The sequence below is a fragment of the Cyprinus carpio genome, chromosome A4 (genome assembly GCF_018340385.1).
Source record: "Cyprinus carpio isolate SPL01 chromosome A4, ASM1834038v1, whole genome shotgun sequence".
NCBI lineage: Eukaryota > Metazoa > Chordata > Actinopteri > Cypriniformes > Cyprinidae > Cyprinus > Cyprinus carpio.
This window is the reverse complement of record NC_056575.1, coordinates 30120375-30130805: the sequence shown is the minus strand read 5'-3', so window position 1 is coordinate 30130805 and position 10431 is coordinate 30120375. Positions and strand designations below refer to the sequence as shown.

The window sequence follows — 10431 nt, the reverse complement described above, 5'->3', positions numbered from 1 at the left end:
TTTTTTACTTAAATTGTATGAAAGCAAGTAAAGAAGGCTCCTTTAAAATCCTTTGAGTTGTCAATTAATGAAGCTCTTTTTTTACATCATGTGCATTTTGTTGATTATAGTAGAGAGAACTTGAAGGTTTAAGCATTGAGGGCGTTTTATTAATCCGTCCATTCTTTAGAGTTTTCAATGATTTAGCTAAATCAGTGCAGGTTTTAATTTATTTGTTTCTTGTTTTAAATAGGCTAAATAATGGGAGAGAGGAGTATACAGTGCCTCACATTTTACTACTAAAATAAAGGAAATAATTTATAAAACACGCAACAATTTCTTAATCAGTGTACAGACAGATATCTTTTTCCCAATAAGTTATCGGTCAAAATAAAGGACAGGTAACGAATAACAAAGTAGTGCGTGACAAAAATGCATGCTGATTTATTAAAGAATTTTAAAAATATAAATTAAAAAATGTATTTGTGACAAATATTAGGTGGCCTAATTATGTGTGAGAATATTGACATTTTGCATATAAATCCATGTAGCGATAGCTTAGCTCACTCAATAGGCTACCACTTTTAATGCTCCGATGCAAAGAAACCACCATTTATTTAGGATAATATAACACCAAAATTCATATTATATAAATAATCCTGTTACACCCTCTTAAATGTTTCAAATCGAAAATATGTACAACGTAATACTGTGTAGCTAGAGGAAATATATAGCACGGGCTCATAGGACTTTGACATTTATCCTGCTTAAATTCGTCCTAAGAAGTGCACATAACTTTATAAGTACTAAACTTTCATCTTGTGAATAATCAGTACCTTTAACGTACATTGTTTTTTTTCTGTTCCTTTCATTTTCCCCGACTGCAGCTGTCAATAACACATCAGCTAGCAAAGTTACAGCTATTGGGCCGCCAAATGGCTTTGATGGCTTGTTTTGATACCTTGTGTAAAGCCACCACTCAGCGGTCAAAAAGCAAAGCAGCAAAATAACTAAATCATCAAATAATTTAAAATTAACACAAATCTACAATTAAATCAAATCAAAACTCTAATTTAATCATAACTAGCATCCTGATATATTTGTTAAAGGATATTTAACTTGTTTATGACTGGTTAAGTAACTCATATCTACATTTGAATGTAAGTAGAACTCTTTGTTTTTCCTTTTTACAAAAACCAACAGTGACTTATCAACCCTAAATATTTAACAAAACACTGTGCCCTCTAGCGGACACCAGGGGGACATTGTTCCGAAACAACTCCAAGAACACATCACCAACAGCAGGACCGGTGTCTGAAGCACATGTGAAACAACTCCAAGAACACGCACCAACTTAGTTGTCTGAAGGAAACATGAAACAGGCAGGCAGAAGGCATGGCGAGGGGACGCAGTGTCTCTTTCCCTCTCGGGGAAACATGGTTACATGCGTAACCCGAGACATTCCCCTTCTAGGAAATTCGCACTGCATCCTCTAGTGGACACTATGGGGAATGAAATGCCAGCTATGCTATGCTGTGGCACATGCCTGTCCTCCTGATGAGAGAGCATCAAGGAAGTGACAGACATGCACCTAAACTTTCCAAGCCACTGATGCCCCGGGCCGCTCACATACCTTGTGTGAGCAATGCCAACGAACTCACCCACACACAGATATCTAATTTAAGCAATCAATTATCTCTCCACAGAGCATCTGATATATCCACGCCAAGCGAGACTCTTCACACACAATTATTTGCATATTAGAGAAGCACAGCCTAGCTGAATATAGCTCTGCCCATTATCTCACAAGCTCAGGGCTAAAAACGACTCAGTGCTCACGCTTCATCATCATAACAACACAAACACTATCTGCAGCATCAGGCAAGCCATTTAGAAAGGGTATGTGGATCCTGCAGATCAAAACTATTGCCGTGAGCGGAGCTTTGAGAAGCACACACACACAAAACCTAAACCACACCCAACAGAAAAAATAACCAAAAACTCAGAATATGCCCTCAAGAGTTAGAATCCAAACACGGAGGCACACATTTCCTAAAGCGCTGCTCAACTCACCAGAAACATGCTTCACACACACTAAGGAAACAGACGGCTCCTAAAGACAGGTGTTCACCAAAAGTTGGTGATGTGTTCTGCAGACACCCTCTTATACTTCCGGGCACCTGCCTGTGACATCATGAGCCAGTTGGATCAGAGTGGTTTCACATGTGCTTCATAAACCGGTCCTATTGGCGGCAGTCAAGGTTGTGTCTGATTTTAAATATTTAGGAATAATTTTTAGATTCCCAACTGTCAATAACAAAAGCATGCCAAAAAGGTAGCCAATATTATTCAGTTTAACTTTAGGCATATATAACTATTCATAACCATACTTAACAATAGAGGCAGCAACACTTTTCATGCACTGTAAGATCTTTTCTCATATTTCTCATATTGTTTTAATAGTTGGTCACAAGCAAGCACAACAATTTTAAAATTAACTGAATCACTTTACAAACAGGCACTTAAAATATTTGATCATAGGACGAATAGTTATCAATATTGCAACATAGTTCAAAAATATAATTTATAGAGTTTTGATAATATTAAACATTTGGTTGATGCTTGCTTGATTTTTAAGATTCTAAATTGTTGTGCACCAACTTTTTCAGCTGGTTTCCCAGTGTTACTGGGTCACGGGTCACCATCATCCTAAATGAACTGACACTGCTTACCTCTAAAGATTCCAGGTACTTCCCATCAGTGTCCCTGAAAGAACGCTTCATGAAGGCTTGTGTTGCTGCGATGCTAAGATGTTGGTGTTCAGAGAACACATCCTTCAGTTCCAGAGGGAAGGAGTCCTTCAGCTTCTCCATTCCACTTTGGAAAACCTGAAGACCCTCCTTCACTGCAGCCTCATTCTCAATCATTGCCATTGCTATTACAGCGTTCTCCAGACATGGCACAGCCCCACTTGAGATGGTGTCCACATATGTTTTAGCCAGATGACCCAGAACTTCAGAGAAAGAAAGAAATCAAACACAGAGATATAAAGGTATTGATGGATGGTTTTCTGTATGCACATGCAAACTCTTCAAATTTTCTTTCCAATCACCTCTTCCAGTGACTGTGTATCCATCTTTCAGCCTCTTCACACAGCTGTCATGAAAGACAAATTTGCAGAAATGATCTGTGACCTTCAAGAACTCAGAGGAAATGTCAGCAGAATCCGAGATCCCAAGGCGAGACATATTTTCTGGGGCGGTTGGAAAGGGGAAAGTGAAGCACTTCCTGGAAGGGAAGAATTTTTGGATGCATTCCCTGGGAAAGTTGTACTCCATCACACTTCTCTTAGTGCCTAGAAAAGATGAGCACATTCTCTAGCTGTTCTCAGTTTTAGAAAAGAACATGTCTGTTTTCGGAGTGAAGCTGGTTGAGCTACTGGATATAAATAGAGATATATATATATAGAAATATATAGAGAAAATATAAAGCTTAAATACCAAAACAATTCAGCACAGTAACAAGAAGTAGTTGTGATAGTGATTGTAAAGACTCTCTGCAGTATTTTTAAATTACCAGGTTTCAGCTTCAGAGCGAAGTCTAGATACTCATCCTCTGTTACATCTTTGGCATCGATCTTTAGCTCCAGTGTGCAGTCCCTCACAGCCCAGATGAAACTAGGGAAGAACTTCACAAACTCGCTTGAATCATCGTCATCCTCATCTGATGATTTTACCTTGATGCACTCTGATAGTTCAGTGACATATCTGACAGTTTGTTCAGGCATCAACACAAAGTGACAACAACTCATGATGCATAACAAAACGTATATTATTCCATGAGGTACAGTAATAAGCAAATTCACAACACCAGTGCTAAATGCTTTTCAGTATGATTAATGATCAGCAATGTTCCCTCTAAGCTGTGCGTGTGCGGCCGCGAAGCTCTTATGTTGCGAACGCGCTGAAAAGAAATAATATGCCACGCACAGGACAGATGCAAAAATGAGTTGGGGAAAGGTTGAATTCTAGTAAATGTGAAATAATTGCAATGTTCGGGCAAACAGCTATGGAGTTGGTGTTGCTACAGAGTTAGAACCGGTGAATACGGTTTATAGGTTTCATAGAAAGAGAATGATGTGCGCTGAATGAGTCGCTGTAGAAATCAAATACTTTAATAGTGGCGGATGAAACTGCTCAACATGAGAGGCAATGCAAATGCATTGACGTGAAATAAAACGTCATGTTTTAAAGAAGAATGGCTTGATTAAGTGCTGCAAATAGCAGATGATAGGCACAGACTGGCAACAAAACATTTACAGTTACACACAGGTGTAGTAGTATGCTAACTTTAATACATGGGGATGTTTTAGATAACTGTAAAAGAATTCATGTTCACGTTTTTTGAAAATATTTATTGAAAATATATATATTTAATCTCTTTATTTTTATTTTCTTAAGGAAAATATACATGTACAATACCACCACTGTCATAGCTGTACAAGGTTAGATTACTTGACAAGGTACTCTAGGCCGTGCCGTAGTACATGCTACATTAGACTTGACACTTATAGCAAAAAAAAATATAAATAAATAAATAAAGATTTTAGAACACCGCCAACCCAAAATATTTATTGAAAATATTTGTTTTTTTTATGTTAAATTATATTAGATTAGATTAAACGCCTAATAAATAATTGACCTCAAAAAGGGAATTCATGAGCAATAACTGCTTCATTTTTTTCATATTAGCTATATTCTATTCTATTCTGTTCTATTATAAATAATTTACCTATTCTGTGTGAGTTTTTGTTTTTTATTATTTTGTAATAGAATTTATTGGTTAGTAACACAGCACTGTTAAAAATGTTTTCTCAGATAACCTAAAACAAGCATCATTTATTTGCATCAAAGATTAAATCAAATATAAATAGCACATTAAAGTTAAAAGCTACACACTTTTTTGCGCTGTACAGGTCTGTTATACTTTGGTATGAAGAATGATTTTGCTCAGGTGGCAGAAATGTCCCCCTAATACAGAAAGTTTTTGCTAAGCAAAAAAATAGAGGGAACATTGATGATCAGTTGTTGGCTTAAACCATGACAGAAAAAATAATGTAATTAAGTTACCACTTTAAATATTATGCAACAGTGTGAGTGAACCTGCATTTCTGTTTGTATAATTCCAATTTAGGATAGCTACACAGCAGTTCTGGAATAAAAAATGTGCTCATTAATAATAATAACTGCATAACAAAATGCATTTTAAATAAGGTCTAAATAGTATAAATATTTAAAAGGCATCTTTTAAAAGTGTATGTAGGTGTAATATGAAACGGTTCTATCAAGTACAATATTAAATCCAAGTTTGCAATTGCTTTTATAGGGATTTATAATGTTGAGCACTGTGTAATGAACAAATTCTGACAATTTAATCATGAACCGTTAAGGTAAGCATCCCTGCCGACTCTACAGAAACAAAAGTGAGTGGAGCAGGAGATGCTCATCTTTAAGTCACAATCAGTCTATATTTGTAGTGAACACAACAAGGCATCCAGTTCTTTTTTAGGGAATGAAAGCCAAATAATGTGTTTACAGCAGGGTTTTGCATAGCGGCACTGTATTCAGTGTTGTTCACTGCATCAAGTTACACAGGGAATACAAACACTGAACTCTTTATGCAAACCTGCAATAATTAAGGGATAATGTACACCCAGCTGGTTGTTATAATAGAATAAAGCCTGACAGGGTGATCAGGATCCCAACTCGAAAAGGAGGGGTCTTGCATCAGCCTGAAGGGGTTTACTATAGGATAACCTTCCTAATGTTTTCTTAATTCATGGAGACATAGTCTTTTGAATTAAATGTAAATTTAAATGACTGTATTTGTGTAACATATTTAACAATATATTGACAAAGGACACGAATCCATCCATTATAAAACTGTTACCACTCTTAATGCTGCCACACAAAAAAAGAAGGAGGGGCTCCACTGTAAGCGGTAGGGAATACCAACTGCTCTGGCAAGCTTACTATGTGGACTACTTGGTAGTCATGTGACTTCTACATGTATGCTGATCATGTGACCCATGTGTGGAGTTACTTCCAATGTCTTTACAAATGAAGATGGTGTATGAATGTCTTGTTTCTTTTCATATAGTCCGGTTATTTTTAATAAAGAGTTTGTTTGAATACTGCACAGGTATCTATAAATGTTCAGAAGGATACTGTAGTTCCATGACAGCCTTGTTGTCAATCGTCCCTCGACTGTTGTAGACCAGAGTGCTGCTGAGTAACACAGCCAGACTGAAGATGTTGGTGTCATGCTTTGGGTCTCCCTGTGAGAGACAAAGACAATCATGGACAGGTTTTTTGCCAATATTTAATTATCAGCATCACCTGATAAGTTTCTTATTTGGTCAATAAGTGTCCTAAGTGGGACTTTTATTCATTCGTTTACTCGTTTTAATTGTTTGTGCATTTGTAGCCTTCATGAAACACTTGCACTCTTTGCAACAAACTTTAAATCCTTGATTTCAGTTTCAGGTGTCTGATATAGAAGCACCTTATCTTAGTCTTTCAGCTTTGAAACACTGCACAGAGGAACACTCATCACACTGTAGTTTTTATATGAATATGTTTATCTCTGCTCTGAGAGTGAAAGTATTCTTGAACCCATGATGCTAGTAGTTGTTTTCTTGTTAGGTCACCTTATCCACGTCTCCGAGTCCCTCGGTGTCCAGCAGCACTAGAGTGGTTCCTGCTTTAGTGGGATGGGACACACACCACATCCAGATGCCCTTCGTCTTGGACTCAATTGTGCTGGCCAGCGCAAACCCTGATGAGGACAGTGACTTTGGTGCCTGTAATGTCATTCACTTGAACTGCATGATGTTTGTGGTGAGCGCTAACCTGTTTGTTTCCCAGCGAGGCGGTTCATCAGGTAGGACTTCCCGGTGCGGTAGAGCCCCACCACAGACACCACCACCACCGGCTGCTGGATCTGCTCCAGGATCTGAAGAGCCGACTGCTGCACAGACAGCTTCCCAGCTGAGTCCGTGTCAATGAAGCACACTGGTTTATCCATGCTCACTGCCAACACATGTGCACACTTTAAACCCTTGAAGAACTGCTGTGTAAAAAATCTGTATCTGTACCATAGTGCACAACAAATTTTGGTTTTACAGGTGCTTACAGAAACCTCAATATCTCAGCTCAGGATTATATGTACGCTTGTTTCCACAACTAAATTAACCCTTTAAGCCCTGAAGTCATTTTTGTCTCCCCGAAGGTGTATTTCTGAGTGACATACACAAAAATAATGACTGATAACTCAGGGTTCCTGCGGGTCCTTAAAAAGTCTTAAAACATCTTAAATTTAGTTGTATCAAATTTAAGGCCATAAAAAGTCTTAAATTATACAGGAAAGTCTTAATTATGATCTCAAGAGGTCTTACATTTCGGGACGGAAAGTCCAGAATTGCGATATGGCTTAATGTAATGATTAAACTTCAAAAGGCTATGATTTCATTAAATAAACATAAACGTTGCATGTTTCAGAGTCTGGTGCTGCGCTCAGAGTGCTGCTTTGTGTTCTGCTGTTACTGGGGAAACAGTTATATGTCTGCAGCTCCGAAAGCGCCTCCTGCTGGCAGAGAATGAATGTGCGTTTTCAATAAGTCTGTTGTATTGGGGTTGTTTTTGTTCAGACCAATGTGAAAATTGACCCATGTTTTTACCACTGCAAACATGAAGAGCTGTAAAGAAGATAATGCATTATAAAAATCTAAACAGTAAAATGTATTTATAAAACTTTTTGTTTTTGTGTGTTATTTAATTAATATAATTTATTGATAATCGTTTAATTTAATAATTAATACTTTTGACCCATCTAAATGTGAAGTGTGTCATTTTATAACTTTTTGTTTTTGTGAAAACTTGTATCTGAACTGTAAATCATGCTTTTTACAGTCATTTTACAGTTTAATATGTTACTTTAGACATTGCACTGCCCCCGCTCATATGGTATTATTTTTTTACTTGTGCAGGTCTTAAAAAAGGTCTTTAAAAGTCTTAAATTTAAGCTCAAAAATCCTGCAGAAACCCTGGAACTCCAAGACTTCATCAAAAAGAGTCAAAAGTTTGGTATCGTTTGATAGAAAACTTTCTGAATTTATAGAAATAACTTTCTGTTTTCTGAGTGACATACTCGCTCAAGTTAAGTCAAACCTTGCTTGTTTTATTCTACTCTTTGAGACCTTTCAAATGTCATATGACACGACTATCTGAGCTGTATGATATTTTTGACATATTAAAGTATATGGCACAAAAAACATATTTCTTAAATTTTGGAAAACACTTTATTTATATCTCAGCAAATAACTCTGCACTACTTACGAGTTAATCAAAGTGGCCACATGCATTGTAAAGTTCAGACTCTAAGCTTTCAAATTTTGTGTTGATCAAGGCAGTGGCTTTGCAAAATAATTTTTATTTTTTTTCTTTGCAGGGGGGCGCCCGACACACTCTGGTTTAGAGGGACTACTCAGCAGTCATTAAAGGCTGATAAAAATGGTTGGATGCATTCGAAAGTTGAAATTCTAAACTTTAAAATGGTACCTAATTATATTTTTAAAAACATTATAAAAAATAAAAATAGACAGAAACATGCTGGCTTTTATATTTCACTTGCCAAGTGTTCACTAAAGCTGATTTATTCAGTTCATGGGTTTAGGTATTACTTATTACACATGAAAGATGCAATGGATTGTTTCGATTTTGGACTCATTTCAATCGTGAGAATATGCTGTAAATAATGATGTGATATTTTCCACGATCAGAGCATGTTTCTTGAAATGACAAGCGTAACAACCATGTGAAAGTTATAACATATGCACTTTGGGGTTTCAAGATAATTTCCTAAAAATAATGTTGGGCCATTTTCCACAACATATGTATGTTTTATGAAATCAAGAAAAAAATGAGAGAATTTTTTTTTAATAATGACGTGCAATTTTCCACAATCTACTGTATGTTTCCATGTTTCATGAAGTTATGAATCAAAACGCCATGTGAACATTAATAACACTTTAATAAGTAACTTCTTTATTTAATTTTTGTAACTGCCAAATAATTTAATAACACTTACAGGGAAGCAAAAAATGACTTATAAAATTAATAATAATAACTATTATTACTAGTAGTAGTAGTGGTATTTTCTTTATTTCAATTCTTAAAAATAATAATAATAATAATAATAAAAAAAAACTACTACTACTAATAAGTAAATAAGTGTCAGAACTATGGACTTGTCTGTGTGTGTTTTTTCACTGTGACCCAGTTTCTGTCTCCCGTGGATTGTTGATTAGTTCCTAGGTGTGTCTCCTTAGTGCCCTCATTATCCTGTCTTTATAAGCCCCAGTCCTTTCAGTTCAGTTTTGTCAGCTCTACAAGTCAGTTGTCACACCCCTGGACTCTTTTGTGTGTTTTTGTCCCATTGACCCAGTTTCCGTGTTTGGTTGATTAGTTCCCAGGTGTGTCTAGTTTTTTTCCCCATGTGTTCCATGTCCCCGTTAATTTAGTGATTCCTTGCACCTGTCTGCCCTTCGTTATCCTTTCTTTATAAGCCTTGTCCTTTCAGTCTGTGTTTGTTGGGTCTACAAGTTACATACGTGTGTCTTTCTCCTGTTTCCATGTTGGATTTATCCCTGTGTTGGATTAATAAATTCTTATTTCGTTTATCTGCAGCTCTGTGTTCCTTCCGGCACAGTAGTGTGACAATAAGTGGTAGTAGGGGTATTTTCTTTCTTTCGATGTTTAATAATAATAATAATAATAATAATATATAATAATTAATAAAAAATAATAATATTTGAATTATGTTTTGGTAGTATGCATGACTATTAGTGATTGATGTAAAAATGTGAATACAAGTTTAAACCTTTAAAAAAATAAAAGCACATCATTATGTACTTTTTTAATTTATTTTGTCTTTTTAAAATTTGTGTTGGTTTTATGATCACAATAAGAAATAATGAAAAGAAAGGAGAAGAAAATGTAAATTATTAATGTAAAAAATGTTCTTTATAAAAGAAAAAGTTTCACTATGTACCAGGGGTCTCATTTATAAACGTTGCGTACGCACAAAATGGGCATAGAAACATGGGTACGCAATTTTCCACGCACATATCGTGATTTATAAAAAATAAACTTGGCGTAAATATGTACGTGTGGTACGGACATTCTAGACCATGCGTACAAACTCTTTTTCCTGGAGTGAGAAAAGTAATGAAGTAAACAACGATTTTAAACTCCGTTTTCATGTCGATATACACATTTACATTAAATACTCCACTCGCATTAATGGAGATTTTTTTACAAAAAAAATATAATTACATAATTTTATTAACAATAGGCTAAATAATTTTCCTGTGGTATGCTATGTTTTAATGAC

General features: G+C 35.9%; 1 protein-coding gene across 1 annotated transcript in view; it reads right to left on the bottom strand.

Moving 5' to 3' along the window:
- LOC109067483 (guanylate-binding protein 1-like) overlaps window positions 1–7250 on the bottom strand; it is a 28994-nt gene extending 21744 nt beyond the window's left edge. The window contains exons 1-6 of the mRNA XM_042745045.1: window positions 6891–7250; window positions 6689–6816; window positions 6207–6316; window positions 3556–3746; window positions 3092–3334; window positions 2712–2992 (exon numbers count right to left, since the gene is read on the bottom strand). Coding sequence (XP_042600979.1) covers window positions 2712–2992; window positions 3092–3334; window positions 3556–3746; window positions 6207–6316; window positions 6689–6816; window positions 6891–7065 — 1128 coding nt within the window. The 5' untranslated portion in view covers window positions 7066–7250. The remainder of the gene's footprint in view (window positions 1–2711; window positions 2993–3091; window positions 3335–3555; window positions 3747–6206; window positions 6317–6688; window positions 6817–6890) is intronic.
- Window positions 7251–10431: the final 3181 nt, after the last annotated feature.